General features: G+C 45.0%; 1 protein-coding gene across 6 annotated transcripts in view; it reads right to left on the bottom strand.

Annotated features, from left to right (window-relative positions):
• The window catches only part of LOC147888524 (dentin sialophosphoprotein-like protein), a 100338-nt gene that overhangs the window by 67889 nt on the left and 10303 nt on the right, over nt 1–22146 (bottom strand). For 4 of the 6 annotated variants that reach the window (XM_087392819.1, XM_087392816.1, XM_087392817.1 and 1 more), the window contains exons 2-8: nt 20772–20849; nt 20582–20664; nt 20284–20428; nt 19526–20059; nt 3048–3281; nt 2625–2885; nt 2219–2452 (exon numbers count right to left, since the gene is read on the bottom strand). In XM_087392819.1, coding sequence (XP_087248945.1) covers nt 2219–2452; nt 2625–2885; nt 3048–3281; nt 19526–20059; nt 20284–20428; nt 20582–20664; nt 20772–20849 — 1569 coding nt within the window. The remainder of the gene's footprint in view (nt 1–2218; nt 2453–2624; nt 2886–3047; nt 3282–19525; nt 20060–20283; nt 20429–20581; nt 20665–20771; nt 20850–22146) is intronic. The other 2 variants (XM_087392818.1, XM_087392821.1) reach the window with 2 other exon arrangements.

Genomic DNA, 22146 nt, shown 5'->3' with positions numbered 1-22146 from the left:
CGCACCGGGTAGGGATAAGTGATAGTCTGGAATGCAACATCTAACCGCACAGGGGATGCCCGAACTCAGCCTCGATGATCTGACGAGCGATTGATGCCTTATTGTGTATCATCCGTGAGAGCAAGAGAACCTATAATTTCTCCACTAGAGTCCACTCTGTGTCAGAGAGGGAGGGAGGGAGGGAGGGGGTATTTGGTAACAATGAGAGAGAGAGAGAGAGAGAGAGAGAGAGAGAAAGTCTATTAACGTCCATTGGAGACCAAAAGGTCTATGGGACAGCAAGAAACCCTCTAGTACATCTGCTTTAGGGAGGGCACAATGGCAGCACCCAAGGAGTGCAAAAGCAACCCACATTAATGATTTAGAGTACCTACATAATAGTTTGAAAGAGTAAACAGCCATACATCAATTTAAGACTGAGAGTCTTTTCGTTTTGATTTAAACTCTCTGATTAGGGCTACGCCTTCACGGTAAATTGCCCATTTACCATCCTTTTTGGCAGCCTTTGACTTTAGCTAATTCAGTTGCCTTATTCTTGAGTTGAGCTTGTGTAAGCCTCTGCTATCCATACTTTGGTACCCTTTAGCTTGTAAGATTGTCGAAGAAGCTTGATCTGCATATCTTTTGACTTCAGTGTAAGGATTGCATGACCTTTATAGTGCATAATAGCAGCTCACCTGGAGTTGTCATCATCCTGCTCGTCATCATCCACCCATTCAGTATATGTGTCCTCCCAATCTTCTGGGAGTTCCCCTATTCTAATCTTCAGCGCATTATCACATCTAGCTTCGTGTCTGTACTTCAATGTAAACAAGATCTTTGACTGTAGAGACTAGCTGCGGGGTAGGGGGGGAATCCTTACAAGATTTTACAACCTCATCAATTACTGCCTGCTTACCAGGCCCTTCCATAATGTGAAGTCGAGCCTTTACTTCTGCCAGTTCCAATCGTAGCTCTCTCACTGCCTACTGTAGATAAAAAATCTGATCCTATTGCCCAAGGATAGGTCGTTTTGAGCCTTCTTGTTGCTAATTCCGTACATCTGGAGAGGTGTCATGGCTGTAACTGTAGAGTACCGAGTCCTGATGAAGGTTGAAGGAGTTGAGGGTGACTTGGAGGAGAGGGTAGGCCAGTTCATAATTGGTTGTCTGTTGAACGCCCTAGCTGAACCTAACCCCCAGGTTGGGTTGGGGGTTTAGCCCAACTCGAGGTTAGGGTTAGTTTGTCTGCTAATGGCTGAGGTAATGACTGGCTGAGGCGAAGGGCTGACGGGTGGCCACCTGCTGACGGGAGACGGGCAACAAGAAGAGATGAGATGACGGGCTGAAGTGGCGAGCTCACGGGCTGGAGATAGGTACGGCCGACTGACAGGCTGTACGGCCGAGTGACGGGCGAGGTAAAAGAGACAATTGAATGTGATCTGGAGAGAGAGAGAGAGAGAGAGAGAGAGAGAGGGAGGGGGGGGGGGGGGGGCGGGGGGGGGGGGGGGATATCTGGTAACAAGGGGGGGGAGGAAGGAGGGTTTAGGAATCTGCCACAGCCAAGGGGGAGCGTGCACACAGGCAGCCAAGGGGAGGGAGGGCTTTACAAACAGCCCAGAGGGCACCATGAGGGGAAGCGCCAGGCGATGCCTATTCATTTCTTTCATTGCATTTTGAGGCCCTTTTGCGGTACTGCTAAAGCAAGGTAGGAGGCAAATGGTTTGCGATTTGTGGGGCAATGAACAAATCAATAAAGAATTTCCGATTAGCCTCTTATAGTCTCTCATCTAGAAATAGACTCTAACAAGGATTAACATGTACGCTTGTCCGCTACTCTATCAATCCTTACTATGTCTCTTGATCAGCACACAGCATATCTAGTAGCCTTCGTCACAATGAGGGATGCTCATGTAATTACTGTTTTAAATATTGAGTTTTTATACTTGGGTAAGAGATCCTGTATCCAATATCCAAAATAGAACCACAAATTTTGGATCACTTCAGACGCATTCTCCAGCTTCCAAATTGCCATACAAATCAAGCTATTGACCATTACGAGACGACAGATAGAGATTAAAAGTTAGTTGTACAATGTCCTTTCTTGATGCACTTTTGCAGACAATGACAAGGCAAGCAATACAGAAGTTAAATTATTATATTAATGCATTATCTAACCAAAGGTTTGCTATGCTCATTTTTCCATATGTTTTTCTGCTTGAGTGAATGCATTTTCTTACCAAAGGCTTGGTCAGCTGCTTTTTCGGCTTTGTAGAACCCACTCTCTGCTTTATTATTGATTTTTTCACTGTCTGACCATCCACTGGTAGTTCTATATTTGTAGGAGAAGCAACTAATCCTGACCCCAATCCAGTCTTTGAGGATTTCACTTCACCTTCTCCATCATTGCATGCATTCATAGCTGAACCATTACATGCATTTGCTTGCACCTTGCATGAATCGCTTGCCAAGTTCTGCATTTCAAGTGCACACACGCCGCATGGCTATACAAGCAGTACACTAAGACAATTGTCTAACCATCACATTAACTACCACATGTTTGATGGTTCTTTCCTTTCTATGATCAAAACTGCTATAGCATTTCATTCAAAAAAATAACTCAAAACTTAGAGGATATAACCTCACCAAACTCTTGGCTGTTTTCCCTTCGGACCTTGCAAAATGAGCATGCTTCACCCCCTTCCTGAGGTGTCCCTCTGTAGACGCACCAATACTTGTTTCACCACCATGGATGTACTTTACCTCCACATCTCTAGGAGAGTTTTCAATTTCTGTTTGTTTTAACAATGATTCATTTGAGTGTGCACTTAACTTGTGTCCATTTGGCAATTCATGAAGCCTCTTTTGGGTTCCATCACATCCAGAACTTCTAGCGTCACACGATCTCTGCAAATTAGCCAGCCATTGCAGGTAATAACCTGAATTAAACAGGCCAAAAGCAGCATACAAGGCCTACAGCTTAGATGGTGCAAATTGATTTCACATTTTGGAGAATATTTGTTGCAATATGGACGCTTATGGTTCTCCTTTGAAATCAGGGCAGCCTACCATATTATCCTGTTCCCGAGATCTTGATCTTGTTACACGAGATACCATCATCAGGTTTTGCATGGCTATGTTTCCCTCCATAGATTTTCCTGGACTTGCGCCAAAATCATCATTTTGATTTGACACCACATTAAGCATTGTGACTTCACTATCCCTTTGCTTATCTGTAACACCATCTCCAGCTACGATGGGTTGCTCATTCAATTCATCAAAAGCCCCATTCTGAGTTCCAACCTGTATGAAGAGTGTAAACCATCATGTTAAAGCACATAACATACAATGACAATCATTGTCAACTCTTACAGACAAAAACATTCAAGATTCAATTCTTTGAGGCTTTCTATAGAAGAATGTTTCAAATGATGTATAACTCTTATATATTTTCTTGTTGTTGGATCTATCAGCAAAACCTAATGTATCATTATTGATTGTAGGTTAAACCTAAGGGCTGGAAATTGTTCAGCTCCACGCCCTAAGGGTAGCAAAAGTATGTTTTTCCACAAAGTTGATCCTCGTAGTAGCATAACTCCAAAGGAATGAAATCATCCCTCTTGGTTAGGATTTTAGAGAGAGACTGAAAGGTGTTACATTGCAGAAAAGAATTTTAAAGAGAGAGTCAAAGATGTTATATCGAAGAAAAGATTGGATATATGATACATAGAGCGAGATAGGTATGATAGTCTATGCCAGGATCAAGCCTCGACCACCTAGAGCATCCAGGAAAGAGGCTAACTCATTGATGTAAAGGCCAAAGAGAGGGGGGGAGAGCAGGCATCCCTGCTTCACTCCATTGGTGCTGCTCACCTCCTCTGACAACCGTCGGGTGGTGTGTATTCTGCACACCCTCATACAAGGCCATGACTGCCCATATAACGTTGTGTGCTATGCCTAAAGCTTGGAGTCATACGATGACGCAAGTCCGCGTTACTGAATCGAAGGCCTTGCAGAACTCCACAAAGCAACAATATGTTATCTGCTTCTGATGTCAAGCTTTCTCTATGATGGCTTGCTCTGAGGGTGAAGATGTGGGGGACCAATGTGGATTGGTCCAATCTAAAACCTACCTCCACAGTCACTAGCATGCCCATGCTCACAAGCAGATTGGAAATGGTGGTACTCTGACCATTATCCAGAGGGCATCAGCTTTATCCCAGACACTTTGGCTTTATGGAGGTCTTCCCATCAGATGTCTATAGTGGGATCCTCTAAGTTGGGGTGGATTTCAGCAACAGACCACTCCAAAAGTCACCCCTTTTCTAGTTTACAGTCAGCAATGCCAGAAAACTTCAGATTCACGCTAGAGGTTGGAGACCTTCTAGAGCTTCTCTTTGGGACAGATTTCTGATCTTTGAAATTTTTCAGAAATTGCCATAATTCTGTATTTTTCATTTCTGAATTAACTGATGCCACACATGCCGTTCGACATGCTGCTGTCATGTTTGTCCAGTTGGTACAAACCCTGATTTAAAGTGTTTGATAGTCCTTTTCTCTATCCCTGGCAATGCACTTATCATCCAAAATGACACCAAAACCTCTTCTCCCAAAAGAGGAAACCGACAGCAAACTCTTCTTGATCCTTGGCACATAAAGGACATCTGGAATCAGTTCCATCACTGATGACAGCAAAATGCTTCCGATTCCATTCATAGGAAATGAAGAATTGTTGGCTCAAGACACTCTCTTGCCAACTAGAGCAGGCCATGAATCAACAAATAAATTCCTCCGTGAACCAATGTGCATGGAAGCCCCACTATCAAAATACCAAACTGCAGTTGAAGCATCACTCACATTGAATGAGGTAATCCCATGGTTGGGATCATACATAGCATCATAACAGTTGACCAGAAAGGACCAATCTTCAGCCGCATAATTTGCTAAAGCACTACCCTTGGTCGAACCAAACTTGAGGCACATGCAGGCCCTTCAATGAAAGCTTCGTAGTCCGAGCAGAACGAGGCCTTGTAGTAGATGGTTAAACCCTTAAAACAGGTAGAAATACCCTTCATCACAGGCACATGTGAGACTAAGATAATATCTGATGTTCTTCTTGAACTTTGTAGAGACCTTCTTTTTGTTCATGCAGATACTAGCAGTGAAATGAAGATAGAGTTTGATTTGCCATCCATAATTCACTGCAACATTTGTGCTTGTTGCTTGATGGGCAAGCAAGCAAGACGACTATTTCTCAAGGAAGCCTAAATCGTGTCCCCAATTAGTTTGCTCAGATACTTGTGGTAATATGTTCGCCTCATCACTTGGAGGGGCATTGTACTTTCTCAATTTCATTGATGACTTCAGCAAGAAGAACTGAGTATACATCTTGAAGAAAAAATCAAATGTGTTTGACAAATTTCAAGGAATGGGTGACTATGACACTAATGCTGGATGGCAAAGGACTTGGAGACGGTTTTGGGTTGAAGCAATCCGTACTTCATATACTTACTCAATTGGAGTTTAACGAAGGCTATACATGGAAAGACTCCACACCATGCCTGTTCAAGTAAAAAGCTCTCTGTCAAGCATGTAAAGGATTTTGGTTCTAAATGCTTCATATATGTTCCAGATGAGTGTAAGACCAAGCCTGATGCAAGAGTCAAGAAAATTCTCGAGTATTATAGTTAGTTCCCTTGGTATGGCCGAGCAGGCCTGCAGCAGCCCAAAAGGTCCTGGCTAGGGCCCTTATATAGGGCTGGTTGAGCCAGCCAACCAGGCCGACCAGCAGGTCGGCTGGTTAGGGTTGGGCCAGCCAACCAAGTCGGCCAGAGGGGGTCGGTGTATCCGCCTGCTGGATTGGCCATTTCTCAGGGCCCTTTGGGCCTATAAAAGTGGGCACTTGGGCCTCCATTACTCATCCAACAGTTCAGCAGAAAAGGCAGCAGACAAGAACAGTCAAAAGACACTTCCTAGGGCTTCATCCTGGAAGTGAAGGAGAGTGAGCTCTCAAGGGCTGAACCTTGGCTGTCTCTCAGCAGCAAGGAGTTGTGATCTGGATGGAAAGTCTCCTTACGCTCAAGGTGGAGCATGTGGGCTCGAGTCTAGAGATAGCCAGCAAATAGGAGGAATCCCTTGTGGTAAGATCAGAGGACCACACCATTGGTGGGACTCTGGATCTATCTCTTTTGTATTGTGTTCCATAGCTTTGGACGGAAATATATTATTTTGGTGGTTTCTCTATCTGGCTGGTTCATTGTCTATTGATGAGTCTGCACATCTGATTCCACACCCCCCACACTGTGTGAGCTCCTGGGCAATTCTATAAGTCTTCGACTGTGCGTACCCTTTGTTGATTGATTTCTAAAATGGTATCAGAGCCCAAGTAGGAGGCTCACAGGTGTGGGAGCCTGAAGGCAGGGACCTTGTTGAAGGACGACCTTGATTCAGAAGCTCTTCGGAATCAACTTCCACAACTGGAGAACATTGCCCTTGCGAGAAGGAGGGTGACTCAAGTTCAGTCAGGTGCGTAAGGAGTTCTAGTCTACTAAAGGTTGAGTTTGATCGCCTTTGCTATGTGGTTTAGCAGCAGAGATGTCGACCTCTTCAGCCTCTTCAACCCCTGCTCTTCCTTCCTCCTGCCTCAAATTTCTTTCTTTCACCATCCCTAACTTTGGAGAGTCCGGGAAACTGGATGGGACAAATTACCCGATCTGGAAGGTGAAGATCCGGAGTCATTTAGTGGCCCAAAAGCGCTATAGAAATTGACAATGGGAGTGGAGGCGAAACCAGAGGATATGGTGGACAAACAGGGGAATATACTCATGGCAGTAGATGGAGAGGAGCTCGAAGCTTGGGAAGACAAAGATGCCCATGCCCTGGCAATGATCATAGGGACTACGGCAGACTCTGATGGCCGAGACGTCAGTAGAGGCGTGGGTCACACTCAAGGATCTGTACGAGACAGGCAACACATCCAGGATCTTGCTTCTTTAGCATCAGCTCTACAACCTTGATATGGATGAGGTAGATTCGGTACATGACTACTTGACGAAGGTCAAGGTGCTGAGGAATCAACTGGCATCAGTTGGTCAAAAGGTGAACTCGTGCCATTTGGCCTTGATGGTGCTGAGGAGGCTACCTTGGAGTTTCAAAAGCTTTGTAACGATTGTGACAGTAGGACAGAGGACCAAACCTTTGACTTTTGAGGAGTTAGGCCATTACTGCTATAGGAAGAAGCTAGGGAGAAGCTCTACAACAACGACAAAGATGACAAGGCACTGCTGGCAAAGGAAAGGACAAGCCTAACGGTGGCAAGTCCAAGAAAGACGACTCTGATGATGAGGGCACTTCTAAGAGGAAGCAGAAAAAGAAGTGCTTCTATTGTGAAGCAAATGTGGTAATCGAAAAGTTGTTCTTGGTGACATCTCCGTGTGTTACTGAGGTCAGATATGCTGACCTAGAAACCACAGTGATGATGTCTGACATTGAGATGTGGGTCGGCGAGGAGTTAGATGCCTTTGTAAAGGTTAAGGACAGCATGGAGTGCTTGGTATCTTCCAGGTGCGTGGCTATTGACACTGACAAGAGGGTGGATTCCATGGAGTGCCCTGGCGTCTCATGTTCAGATGGATGTTGTACTTCAGAAGGGGACAATACAAGATTACACACGCTATTGGTAAGTACCTTGATGAGGTGCATGGTTTGCTTTCAGAGCAAGCACACAGGTAGTACGACGATATGGTATGTACTTGATGTTCTTCATTTGAGCCTTTATAGCATGCTATGGAGAGACTCTACTCTTCATTTGTCTCACGTAATGCGAGATTGGAAGGAATTGGCCTTCTTTGAAGGCAGAAGGGGAAATGTGGATGCTTCTTCAAATCTCGGGCACAGATTGCAGGAAGGTGATGGACGCGGTGTACTGAAGCCAGAAGAGTACCTGCTTGAGAGCTCAGTGATAGTTCATGGTCTAGGTTATCTGAAGATATTCATTTGTTGCAGACCTTGCCAAAGGAAGGACGGGTTGAAACAGACCCTCAGAGCATGGTGCTTGGAAGACTCCAAGTTGTTCACTCACTATGAGGGGGACAACTGCAAGTTCATGATGGCTGGATTGCTCGAGTTCAAAGGCAGGAACGTGACTGAACGTGGTGGTGCCAGGAGGTGCTACTAGAGATAGACTTGTGTATCATAATGGTGTGCAGAAGCGGAACTAGACTTGGTGGAGCACGAGCCACTGGATCAAAAGCCAAGAAAACATTTTAACATCGAAGTGTTCCAAAGGAGTACGACCAGGAGCTACTGGAGCATCGTCATCGACGTGTTGGCATTGGACCGAGATGTGTCCGTGACACGTCCCAGCACTCCTGAAACCTCTGATCTGCAAACAAACACACACTACGTGAGAACTGAGCAGGCTGCTCACCACCCAACCATGACATCTACGGGATATGATCCCGAATCGGGAGATGTCCCCTCCGAGCCACGAGCTGAGCTACTGGCACGAACTCCCAATCAGATCCAAACCACCCTGGTGTCCCATACCACCAGGTGGCGCTGTGAAGCCTGGGATCTGCCACTGGGCCTTGGGCTACGCTAAGATGCAGGCGCGCGTCCGCGACTCAATCCAGGATCAGACCTAGCACCTGGGAATGAATCTTGCTCCCAACTGCACCCTGAGAACTGAACCCCCTGGGCCCCTTTTATAGACTTGGGCCCCAGCGCCAAAAATAGCGAAGATCTATAAATAGTTCGTACCCTTGCCACTCAACCCGAGAATCAAGCCTGCCTAGCTCTAAACCTCCCCAGGTTACCTAAGCTAGTCTTGTGTACCCAGTACACGTCAGATACCAATCCGTGCACATGACATACTCCCCCTCCTCTAAGAACTCACTCCTGAGTTCGCTAAAAAACCCGGAAATGTTCTTTGGAGGTTTTGTAATGTCTCCCATGTTGCATCCTCCTCAACACGATCCTTCCACTTGATCTTGTATTCCGTGATAGATCGATTACGAATCTGTCTGTCATGAAATTCAAGAATACACTCAGGTTCGTGTGGAATAAAAGTCAAATCAGTAAGTCTATTATCTCGTGAGGAGAAACAAGTTGATCATCCGCACCCAAGACTTCTTTCAGTCTGCTGACATGAAAGACTAGATGTACTTTAACATCAGGAGGCAATTCTAGTCGATATGCAACTGGTCCAATTCTTTTAATGACCTTGAATGGGCCACAGTATCTGGGGGATAATTTCGGAACCAAACCAGTACTTAGGCTCTTGGATTCCTTGGGAATTCACAAATATACCATCGTTCCTTCAGAGAACTCTCTAGGTGAACGATGTCTATTAGCATAAAATCTGTCCCGATCTTGGGCACTTCTAATAGACTCCTTGGCAAACTGCAACATTTCCTGCATGTCCTGCAAGAAGTTCTTAGCAGCATCATTTTGAATCCCTTTTAACCCAACCATAACTGGTGACTTAGGTTGAAACCCGTACATAAGCATAAAAGGACTGTAACCAATACTCGAATGCTTTGCACTGTTGTAAGCAAATTCTATCATAGGTAGATAATCTTCCCATGAAGACTGTCTCTTAGATACATATGCCCGAAGCATGTCTTCAACCAGCTGGTTAACCTTCTCTGTACTGCCATCGGATTGTGCATGATCCGAGGAACTCATATTAGAGTAGTTTCTAACTTCTCAAAAACAAGTGTCCAAAAGTTACTTGTAAATTTTGAGTCCCTGTCACTGACTATGTCAGATGGCAAACCATACAGCTTAAACAAGTGGTCCACAAACTCGTGAGCCAGCTGAACAGCTGAAATAGTAGCTCTAGTAAGTAAGAATCTAGCCATTTTTGTCAAACGGTCGACTATGACCCAAATGGAGTCATGACCCTTGCGCGTTCGAGGCAAACCAGTAATAAAATCCATGGAAATACTTTCCCATTTATTACCTGGAATCTGTAATGGCTATAACAACCCTGCGCTTCTAAGGCGTTCTGCCTTAGTAACCTGACAAACCCGGCAACCTACTACATAGTTCTCAATAAATGCACGCATCTTTGGCCAATAAAAGGTATGCTTCACAAGAGACAGAGTCCTATGAATACCTGGATGTCCAGCACTAGGAGCATCATGACACTCCCAGAGAATCTTGGATTTGAGGTCCATAACATCTGACACACAAATCTTTTCATTCCGGAACAGCAAGCCGTTCCTAATCATCCACTGACCTCCCGCCGCCTGTACCGTAGGTGGCACAATCCCTGAGTCCTGGTCAACCATGGAGCTCCCATCCTGGACTCTCTGCCAATAAGAACTGAAATGACTATCAGTTGCGTATAGCCCTCTCAAGGATTGAAATAGGTCTGAGGATATTTCCGTAAATGACAGAGCATTTACAAACTTAACTCGACTTAAGGCATCCGCCACACTATTCAACGAACCCTTACGATAACGTATTTCAAAATCAAAATCTTGCATTAATTCTGCCCATCTGGCTTTCCGTCGCCTCAATTCAAATCCATCACACACATACTTAATTGACTGATGATCAGTCAATACAAGGAACTTTGAACCATACAAGTAGTGTCTCCAAACCTTAAGAGCATACACTACAGCATAAAGTTCCTTCTCGAGTGTGGGCCAACGATATTGAGTGTCATCTAGCTTCTTACTCTCGAAAGCTACAGGTCTGCCCTCTTGGAATAGAGCTGCCCCAATCGCATAATCACTCGCATCGGCCTCTAAAACATAAGGCCGAGTAGGATCGGGTAATGCAAGAACGGGTGCTTCCTTGATAGAAAACTTCAAGGTTTCAAAAGCCGTGTTCATTGCATCATTCCAAGAGATCGGCTGGGTAGACCTGCGTCCACGACCTTTCAATATGTTTGTCAGGGGTGCCGTGATATGTGAATAATCACGCACAGACTTCCGTAGAAATACCGTAAATCCTAGAAAAGAACGAAGTTGTTTCACAGTCTGAGGAATAGGCCATTCTAAAACCTTCTGAATACGATCCAGATCAATGCTAATACCTTCAGAAGAAATCTTGTTTCCTAAGAAAATGATCTCCTTCATAAAGAAGTCACATTTACTCATCTTGGCATAGAGCTTATGCTGTCTTAGAATAACTAAGACAATCCAGAGGTGTCCTATGTGATCCTCAAGCGTTCGACTATATACCAAGATGTCATGTAAGAACATTACAACAAATTTGCCCAGAAAATCCCTGAACAAATCGTTCATCATCTGCTGAAAGGTGGCAAGAGCATTGGTCAAACCAAAAGGTAATACGAGAAACTCGTAATGACCATACCTAGTTCGGAATGCGGTTCTATCTATGTGTTTAGCATAGATACGGATTTGGTGATAACGCGTACGCAAATCAATCTTAGTGAAATACTTCGCTCCAGCCAAACGGTCTATCAAATCATCGGAACGAGGTAGAGGGTATCGATTCTTAATTGTCACTTTATTTAATCGTTTATAATCTATACACATTCTCCAGGTAGAATCTTTCTTCTTTCTTAAGAGGACAGGTGCACCCCAAGGAGATTTACTTGGGCGTATATAGCCCATATTCAGGTAATCCTGTAGCTGGGTAGCTAACTCATCCTCCTCTACCTGGCTCATCCTATAACGTGGTACACTAATAGGTTGAGCCCTTGGGACTAAGTCTATGCGATGATCTACTGCCCGTTCTGGAGGTAAACCTTCCGACAGTTGAGCAGGGAATACATCCTTAAAACTATCTAACAACATTCTCAATTCACGGTGTTCAAACACACTTAAATCATTCTTATTAATTACAGAGACAACAAATGAAGAAAGCGGAATCAAAACACACTGATAGACATCATAATGAGAAGTGTTTAATATATTCCGAAGCTGCATCGCAGATAGAATAGGTCCCTGAGAAGAGGGAATTTTATCACACTGAATACAAAATTCGGTGTCCTTATCTACAAAAGAAAGTGTATGCTCCGTCCATCCAATCTGAATATTGTGGGTTTTAAACCACTCTATTCCGATCAACAAGTCTACATGCTCCAGGTGCATAACATAACACGTAAGAACCCCTGTGTAGACTTGAATCCGGATAGGAAGCGCTTCAACCTTGCGATCCCAAAACTGCTTCCCAGTTGGAAGCTGCACCTCATAGGTGTGATCGCTAGGTACTGTGGACAGCCCCATCTTCTACACAAATTTGTAATTAACAAAGTTGTGAGAGCTGCCCGGATCAAAGAGAATGTGAACATGTTGGTCCATAACTTCTCCATAAACTCGGAAAAGATCATGGGAACCAAACAACGAAGTATTGAAAGTGCAATTACAAGAAAGTGGACAGGTAATGACATTTACAGAAATACCTGTCATCGAGACTTGGTTCGCTCCCTTGGCTTTGGTACCTGGACCCGCCTGGAGCTTCGGTCCAAGCACTAACTTTTGATTCTTGCGCTTTGGACACTCATTCTTGGTGTGGCCCCGCTCCTCGCAATAGAAGCAACGTCCTTTCTTAAGCTTCAATGTGCGAAGGAAACGGGCTCGACCATTCTTTGCTTGAGTCAAGTTTTTCTTAGAGGCGTCGTCCGTAGATTTCGTCTCCCCGGTACCAGTCATAGGCTGAAAGAACTTGCGTTTGTTCTTTCCACTCGTGTCGGAAACTGTAGTTGCTTTTGCACCGGCCATGGTATCATCATAGATACGCGCGTAATTCATGGCCTCTTGCAACGTTGTGCATTTGTTGTTCTTTATTTGCAACTTGTATGAATCTGGCAAACCATCCACAAAGAAACCTAACAAGGTCACTGGATCCATCTTTGTGGCCCTGGTCTGCAGATCCCGAAATCTTTGAAGATAAACTTCAAAGGACAAGTTTAGCTTTGACATATCGAGGGCTTTAAGCTTGCCAACGATATCATAATCGTCCTCCTTCTTCAGGAACTCCTTCCTGAAGAACCCTTCGAAATCTATCCATGTATCCGGCTTAGGCTGGAGTTCCTTCCACCATAGCAACACTTTACCTGACATGAAACCGGCTGCAAGCTGGATTTTCTTCTCATCTGGGTACGGGTGGAACTGGAAGTGTACCTGCCACTTATGTAACCAAGTGTCAACAACCAGGCACGGTGCTAGCCAGAAGAGTGAGAGTCGCCTGAATCCCTTGGAGTTGCTGTGTCAACCCCGTTTGATTCGCATTAACCTGCTCGAATTTTCCATCCAGAGCAGTGGTGAATTCACTGAAGGCCTTTTTCGTAATCAGTTCATCTTCCTCTCCCACAGGAGTGTAATCTAAATCCTGCTCTCCCATGGTGAACTCGGGATTTGCAGAATCAGACATCTGAAATCTGATTTGAAATAAATATAGACTGAGAGAAATAACTAAGGGAATCGAAGCTGAAAGGAGAGTGGAGCAGAGAAAAACCGTCCCAAGAGATAACAGAAGAAGATGCTGAAAACTGGCGAACCGCGGACGCAACAACCCCGGAGTCTTCCTCTTGCTGAATTCGCTGCAGGCTGCAGTATACGGAATCCTACAGCAAACCGTACCGTACGGTACCCTCCTGATGACCGTACAGGTGACGCAACTGTACGGATGGCTGACGTGGCTGTACGGCTGCTGACGCAATCCGTACGGCTGCTGACGCAATCTGTACGGACGCTGACGCAGTCCATACGGTTGCTGACGCAAGCGATACGAAAGCTGACGCAGGCTGTACGACGATGACGCAGGCTATACGGCAACCTGCGCAGGCTGTCTCGAATCCCGATGGCGCAATCAAGTAGTAGGGCAAAGAGGGCTCCTCGCAAAGCTATGGCTGAGGTTGGAACCTTGTCCAACTATATAGGGAACAAGGCAGCCAAATTAGGAAGCCCTGCTTCCAAAAAAGGCTCACCCTCCCAGCTTTGGAGGGTGGTGCTTTTTCGAAAAAAGCGACACCCCTCTCAGGGTGGCCGTACCCTGTTCCTGTTCCTTGCACCTCTCCCTGCCCTGGCCGAAAATCCTTCCAGCCATGGCGCACCAACACAGCCTCCATCTCTGCGTTCTCGACCCCCACGCAGCCCCGATCAGCCTCGAACTGCTCGCCTGCTACTCAGCTACCCTATCGCCTCTCCTTCCTGCACCTCTGCTCTCACCCAGCTACGTTTTCTCTTTCTCACCTCAACCCTTCAGGAATTTCAAAATCTAGACTCTCTCTTTCTCCTACCTTTTCCCTACATCCTTGCCACCCCTGATAACCCAGGAACCAAGCAGAATTTGCAGCAGCAAATTTCGAATTTTAGGGCATACCTGGAGGAAGAAATCGTCCAAAGTACTCGCATCAGAAATTCCTACCTCAGGAGCTGGCTCTGATACCAACGGACACGTCCCAGCACTCCTGAAACCTCTGATCTGCAAACACACACACACTACGTGAGAACTGAGCAGGGTGCTCACCACCCAACCATGACATCTACGGGATATGATCCCGAATCAGGAGATGTTCCCTCCAAGCCACGAGCTGAGCTACTGGCACAAACTCCCAATCAGATCCAAACCAGCTTGGTGTCCCATACCACCAGGTGGCGCTGTGAAGCCTGGGATCTGCCACTGGGCCTTGGGCTACGCTAAGATGCAGGCGCGCGTCCGTGACTCAATCCAGGATCAGACCTAGCACCTGGGAACGAATCTTGCTCCCAACTGCACCCTGAGAACTGAACCCCCTAGGCCCCTTTTATAGACTTGGGCCCCAGCGCCAAAAATAGCGAAGACCTATAAATAGTTCGTACCCTTGCCACTCAACCCGAGAATCAAGCCTGCCTAGCTCTAAACCTCCCCAGGTTACCTGAGCTAGTCTTGTGTACCCAGTACACGTCAGATACCAATCCGTGCACATGACAGTCCGTGAGAGGGGGTGTTGGAAAGGTCACCTCCCCATCTGTAAGCCCCCATATGAGAGCGTGGGGGAGGGAGACCTAGGGCAGGACATGCCCAAAGGAAAGAACATGGAGAGGGGGCTGCCACATGGGCAGTACCTCACAGAAAAAGAAAGAGACTGCCACATGGACAGCATCATGGCTGTGATGTGGGCAGCGCATCTAGAGAAGGAGTATGGATCAACACCATGGAAGAGGCGACTAGCAGAAGCAGGTCTAGGAGCAGATCAGCGGCCATTTGGAGCTCCAAACAGAAGCGAGGAGTGGCTGTATGATGGCGACACATGGAGGCTGACCTCATCAGCAGTATGGACCAGTACAAAGATGCACATATGGCTGGAGAGAGCCTGGCAGAGGGCTGATCCAGCAGGAGGACATGGCGCAGCATGGCAGGGGTCTGTGGGCAGGTGTACAGGGTCTCCAGCAGCAGCAAAGGGCAGCCTAGCAGCAGCGCAAAAGGGCCTGGCTAGGGCCCTTATATAGGGCTGGTTGAGCCAGCCAACCAGGCCGATCAGTAGGTTGGCTGGTTAGGATTGGGCCAGCCAACCAAGTCGGCTAGAGGGGGTCGGTTCATTCCCCTGCTGGGTCGGCCATTTCTCAGGGCCCTTTGGGCCTATAAAAGGGGGCACTTGGGCCTTCATTACTCATGCAACAGTTCAGCAGAAAAGGCAGCAGACAGGAACAGCCGGAAGACACTTCCTTGGACCTCATCTTGGAGGTGGAGAGTAGAAGGTGTGCTGCAGACTGAGCTCTCAAGGGCTGAACCTTGGCTGTTCTCAAGGCAGCAAGGTGTTGTGATCTGACGGAAAGTCTCCTTACGCTCGAGGTGGAGCACGCGGGCTCGAGTCTAGAGATAGCCAACAGATAGGAGGAGTACCTTGTGGTAAGATCAGAGGACCACACCATTGGTGGGACTCTGGATTTATCTCTTTTGTAGTGTGTCCATAGCTTTGGACGGAAATATATTATTTTGGTGGTTTCTCTATCTGGCTGGTTCATTGTCTATTGATGAGTCTGCACATCTATTCTATGCACATAAGTTTAAGAAGTTTGTGATTCCACACCCCACCCCACACTGTATGAGCTCCTGGGCAATTCTAGCAGTCTTCCACTGTGCGTACCCTCTGTTAGTCAATTTCTAAAAGATCGACCGATCATGTTTTATTAGAGATTTCATTTCACTCGGTCAAAATTGTTGGATTGTTGCAGGTGGAGCATGGATCTGACTCAGAGTGGTACTTAGACCCTCACCCACGTCTTGTTACCCTAGGAACGTGGAGATTGTGGCTTGTAGTAGGATCCCCAGGAAAGGGAATGGATTGAGAGAAGAGCCTTCCCTTCTGTCGTTGCACGGTTAGTAATGCAGGAGATTCCATCTGTGGTACTTCGTGAGAGATTCTGGCAAGCATAGCAATGTGGCATATTTGGAGATCCAGATGTACAGAGACTTTGGATGGTTCTTGGGTCCACCCAGCTCACACATTGGCTAGTATCTGGATAGACACAGATACTTTGATAGCCATTTTGGCGACTATGTAGGGATCCTCACACACAGCCTCTACCGGGAAAAATGTTTTCTTGAGGGAGTGGAGTTGCTCCCCTTTCTTCTCGGAAGCCCCCACAAGGTTGAGGTGGCATTATCAAACTCAATCTTGGTTATTTCCTAGCTCTTTTACTACTGGAGCTTGATTTTATTTGGTTTTCTCATGCATTGCATGATGTACTTCTTCCTTGGGCGTCGCTCTTGGATTTTCATTCATACTTAATAGAAGTCTCTTTTTTGTATTAAAAAAACAAAAGAAATAGTTTCTTTATTGGCAATTCATGCATTTCTTGGTTGGGTAAGAAAGAATCCAATTGGCACCATCATCATGTGAAGCAGAGTACATGGCAGCCTTCACAACTACAATAGAACATGTATGGCTTAGGAGATTGATGGCAGGTCTTCGTGGTGATTTGCACCCATCTACTCCCATACTAACAGTCAAGGTGCTATTATAGTGGCACAGAATCTTGTGTTTCATGCACACACAAAACACATTGATATACATTGTCATTATGTCAAAGAGAGATCGCATGCAGGAGAGAGCAGTTTTATCTACCGTCTACAAGTCAGAACATTGCAAATCTTTTCAAAAAGGCACTACCCAGAGAAAAGTTTGAAGCTTTCCACAAAGCTTTGGGCTTACTTCCATTTGATGATTGAGGCCACTCCTTGTACCCTAGGACATTGTCACTGCAAGGGGGCGTTGGAAATTTTGAAATATTTAAGGTAGTGGCCAACGTAATAATTAGTTAGAAGGATTAGGAGCTTCCTTATCTAAAGTTTTTACCCTAACCGCAATTAGACATTGAGTTTAGGTTTATGTGGGTTCTAGTGTTAGGTGTCACCTCTCCACCTATGAGCCCACAAATGAGGACGACATAGGGGAGGTAGACCAAGAACCCAGGGCAGCTCTAAGGAGATGCGCAGGGCTGCCAAACAGGCAGCATGCAGGCTGCCCTGTGGGCAATATAAACAGCAAGAAAAGGCTTAGCCAATGTGCGATTGCCACATGGCAGGCAAGCGGGGTCAGCAAGGACAAAGCAGAGCTGTATGGAGGGACCTGCAGAAGATCTGCAAACAACAGTTGCCTGTGTAAGAGATGGGGATGCTGCAGGTGCAAGTAAACCCAGAACAAGTCTAGACAAGCTGAAGATTGAAAACCATAAACTCCATCACGCATAGCAGGGACTAGCTACTATGACATCCCCACTGACATCATCAGCGCCCAACAGTAGGTGTAGACCATAGTATAAAAGTATGCTCTCACACATACAAATCCACACACCCACACATACTTGAGCATCCATTTATACAAAGTCTTTGTACTGAATTTCTATCGGCACTACGGAGGTGAAGGGCAAACTCAGCCATGACGAAGGCTAGCACTAAAGGAGAAGGCTAATCAAAAAGTAGTCCAAATCTCTTCATTCAAGCTACAACTGCTTGCCTTGCATCTAGATGGTTTTGTCCATCTTTGGATCAATATATATGGATTGTTTCAACTCTGATGAGCATAGTCCAATAACTGTCTGCATCTTTCTCTAAGTGAGATTTGAAATAGTATTGTATAATTTTGGGCAACGTTTTCATAATCTTCCGCTGTCTGCAGGGAGTGTTGGCTGTAGCAGTCAATGTCCACCTCTGTTTTCTGACATCTAGTTGGGTTGCCTTAGGATTTGGTCATGTTGACAACCCTTGTTTCCTTTCACGCCTTCACCCGACTCTTAATCCTCCCCATTTCTGACAATCAACACCTAGAGAGAGGCCTTTGGGGTGGATGCCAACTGATGCCCGTGGTACTCACAGCATGAGTCCGTCAGCACTACATTTGGGATTGTAGAGAGGCTCAAAGTATTTGGCAAGGCATTGCAGTACTTACTACATCAATTGCATTACAGATGGAACTTAGACTTTTGCTTCTCAGTTATTTCACAGGACATCGTTCACACCCTCATGGCCACTTGGGGAAGGATCAAGGGCTCCTCATGCGCAGCAATAAGCTTCTTTCATGAGAAAGTAGGACCATGGTTTCTTTTTCACATATATTGCCACACGACCTTCGTGGCATTTCCACTGTAAGGATTGGTTCGGACAACTTCAATCTTTTCTGCATGATTAAGTAGGAAGCTCTCACAAATCTTATCTTGGATTCTTGTATTTTGTTCATACTTAATAACCATTTGCTTGTTTGTCCCTCTTCCCCGCCGTCCCTCCCCAAAAAAAAGACTCTCCATAGCTATAGGTCAAAATAGAGAGAGAGCTTACAAGAGAACAAAACTTGAAACTCACCTTTGGTCACTCGCAGAAACATTAACATTGGTTGTATGGCATACATTTGTTGAAAGTTTGCAACAGATAGGGCAGGTGTCGTTGAAAAGAGAGTACTGGCATAGGCAAAGACACTTGATCAGCGAGCATAGGCGACATAACAATATAGCTAGAGCCTCTGGACAGAGGACAGGCAGATGATGAGAGTTCTGCCTCCATTCTAAACACACAACTGATTACTCTTTGTGTCAAGAAGCAAAAAGGGTTGTAGAGAAAACTCTTCCCTCAATATAAAATGTTCATATAAAATGCTCATACTTGACTATGGTTCTAGGCTGAGCATGAGCTTAAGATATGAGGAGACGGACTGCACCAACAGATGTTAGGGTGTTGAGATAGCTGACAAGGTGAGGAGCAAGGACAAAACATGGTAGACAAAGATGGAACTTGAAGACAAAGATGTAGCAAATGAGAGGCTAGAGATGAAAGGGGCAGTAATAGCCACAAGAGGGGGCATCCTTGCACAGCACAAAAGACTGCCCATAAAGCTCCACCCTGCTGCCTCTTGCAAACGATGGTGATCACTGATAACTTCTTTCAAGGAAGCCTTGTGTACCATTAGGGAAACTAGGACTAGTACCATTCTACTGAATACCTACCTCTTTTGACGTTTCATAATATTGGCACGATAATACCCGTTTGTAAATGGGCCAAAAAGTCCCCTCAGACTGAATTAAAAAGGGTAGAATATAAGGCAAGTAGATCGTATATAAGTAAGAACTAGAAACCACATCGAATCTTACCAATTTCTGGGTTACATTGCATCTTTGTTGACCACACTGAACCAGCGCTTGAACTTTGTCCATCACGGCATCCCTTATATTCTCTGTTTCCATCTCCAAAACAGTAGTTTCGCGGTTCACTGCATATTCAGATGCAATATTAACTTGGGAGACTTGTTCGTTAAGCACATTCCTTGCCTCCATTTGGGACATGTCCTCTAATGTAGGAACAACATCTTTTCCCATATCTTTCCCTTCCTGCAGAATAACCCATACTTTATCTTTTGCCAGTTGCGACCCAACAAAAACTTCTGTGACCGGTTCAAAAGGAATCATATTTTTGGCAAGCTTAGAGGAAACAGGTACTTCCTCTTCCCCAGCAGAGGTTTGATGTTGATTTATGTTCTTCTCCTGGTTCACGTTCCGGTCACTGCCACTTAAATCACAGCTTCCCGGTACTTGGTACTCAGTGTCCCCAGTGCTATGTTGTAGCAATATGTTTCCTATCAAAAGTTTCCATACATACGGAAACCCAGAAATAAAGGAGTGTACTATCTGCAAAAAAAATGAGGCGCTTATCATGTAAATATACTTCAAAGACTTAGCAACTAAACTGAAGTTTATATTTGCACAAAAGTACTCAGCAGCTTTCCTTGTTTCTTGTTTTACCAATACAATCGGAAAGTAGCCATTTCTACAGATATTGAATGACTGCCCAAAGGCTTCATTAACAAACTTTTTAATCAATGCAAAGAAAGGTGGCAAAGAATGCTACTCACCTGCAGAGGGAAGCCATTGGAAAGCGTGGTGCAATCATCAATCAAACCCATAAGCCTGACTTCAACCCCATCTTTTGCCAGCAGCTTGCACTTCCCCAAGCGCTCAACAATGGGTGCTGTCTCAACTCTCTCATTTTCCACCTCTCTGCACAAAGGTAGCTAACAAGAGCAACCTTAGGTGGGCAAGAAAACCCCCAAATACAAATTGATTTTCCATCAGCCTAAAGTGTTCAACCCATTTCCAAGCATACATTGCCCAATCATTCATCAGGAAATAAGTAAAGGATAAATGGTTTACCCTGCACTAAAGAAACCACCAACTGCAACTTCTGAGCTGCAACTACCACCAGGTCTTAACAAATACCAGTTGTAGACCGTAACCTGCATCGCCATAAGAAAACTGGGTTTTGAAAGAGCTAGCTTCTCTGACCCTTGCCCAGAGAAAACAGGCCTATAAATACCCAAGATTGACAAAGGCATGCATATACCTGATTCACTAGAGCCCTTTGTGCACAATAATTGGACCCTTTTGATGTGATATCATTCCTCTGTTCAGTATGTTTTACCTGCAACTCCAAGACACAGAACAGCTAGCTTCAATTCTTTTCCCTCAAAAGATTTCAGTACAATTATTGCACTTAAGTAGGCTATTATGTTGGTATTTTCATACAAGCAACTGGAGGGTGCAACAAAAGAATAGATAGCAATCCATCAATTTGAAAATCCGTAAAACATGTCTTCCCTCATACATGCCAATTGGCAAGTATTCATGCTCTTCCAAAATAGAAGAAGAATCGAGCATGAAGAAACTCAGGATACCAAGTAGAAGAAGGGAAGACCAAGGAAGGGGAAGAGAAGAGTAGGAAAGAAAGAAAGTTTATTCAAGTCTTCGGAAGACCGATGGGTCTATGAGACTAAGTCTATCCAGAGTGTCCCATAAACTACCACAAGGAATCCTCAATCCAGGGATTGTACTTCTTGATTTGCTCCTCGTGTGACTAAGAAGTTTCAATATCCTTGTTTCAAAGCCACCGGGTGTTCCTATTTCACTCCTTGAGAACCCCAACAGTCACTGTGTTCACAAGAACATAGAGTCTTAAAGTTAGCTTATGTTCCCATCTTGTGCTCAATCCAAGCACAAGATTAATTTGATGAGTTCCTTTACCAAGCTTGCCACTATCCAGGTGAATCCTCGCTTTAGGATGTCAAGCATTAAAAGGTTCTCATCAAAGATCTATAGAAAGTCAAGATAACAGCTATATAATATCCCTACAGAACAGTATGTTGTCCAAGTTCTTGCCATTTCCATCACTAGTTAGTCAAATCCATGACTAATCAAATCATTCATTGTGCCTTGGTTTGTACCCATTGACCTTAATCCATCCCAAGTAAGACTGTGCATCCCATAGTACCCAGCCCTAGCCAATCCAGCTGTCGTTAGGGAGACGCAGGTCTGGACAGGTTTAAGGATCAAAGAACGATTTATGTTCAGGATACAGGTTGATTTCACTAACAACTTCTATTTGGAATTACAAACATTAAATTTGAGAGCTTGAAAGAAGCACAAAACATGGACAGCAATAGTAATCACCACATAAATATGTGGCAATCAAGAATAGACAATTGCATATAGTGAGCAATCAACCTATGCTCCAATCTACCCAAAATATATAAAAGCGGTGGTTTATAAAACATCAGAATCCAATCCACCTATGGTATACCCAACAAAATGGTGGATGATTAATCAAGACCTTAAAGAAAACCTTTGCTCATAAAGGATTTAATGGAGGTTCTGGGCTGAATAGAGTGGAGGTGCCTTCAATAGACTTCCAATCAGGTCTTTCATAGATAGATTGCTCCCAC

The sequence above is a fragment of the Dipteris shenzhenensis genome, chromosome 21, assembly GCF_047967505.1.
Source record: "Dipteris shenzhenensis isolate YYH24624 ecotype China chromosome 21, Dip_SZ_1.0, whole genome shotgun sequence".
NCBI lineage: Eukaryota > Viridiplantae > Streptophyta > Polypodiopsida > Gleicheniales > Dipteridaceae > Dipteris > Dipteris shenzhenensis.
Note: the sequence above shows the minus strand (reverse complement) of the source record. Positions and strands in the feature narration are given on the sequence as shown.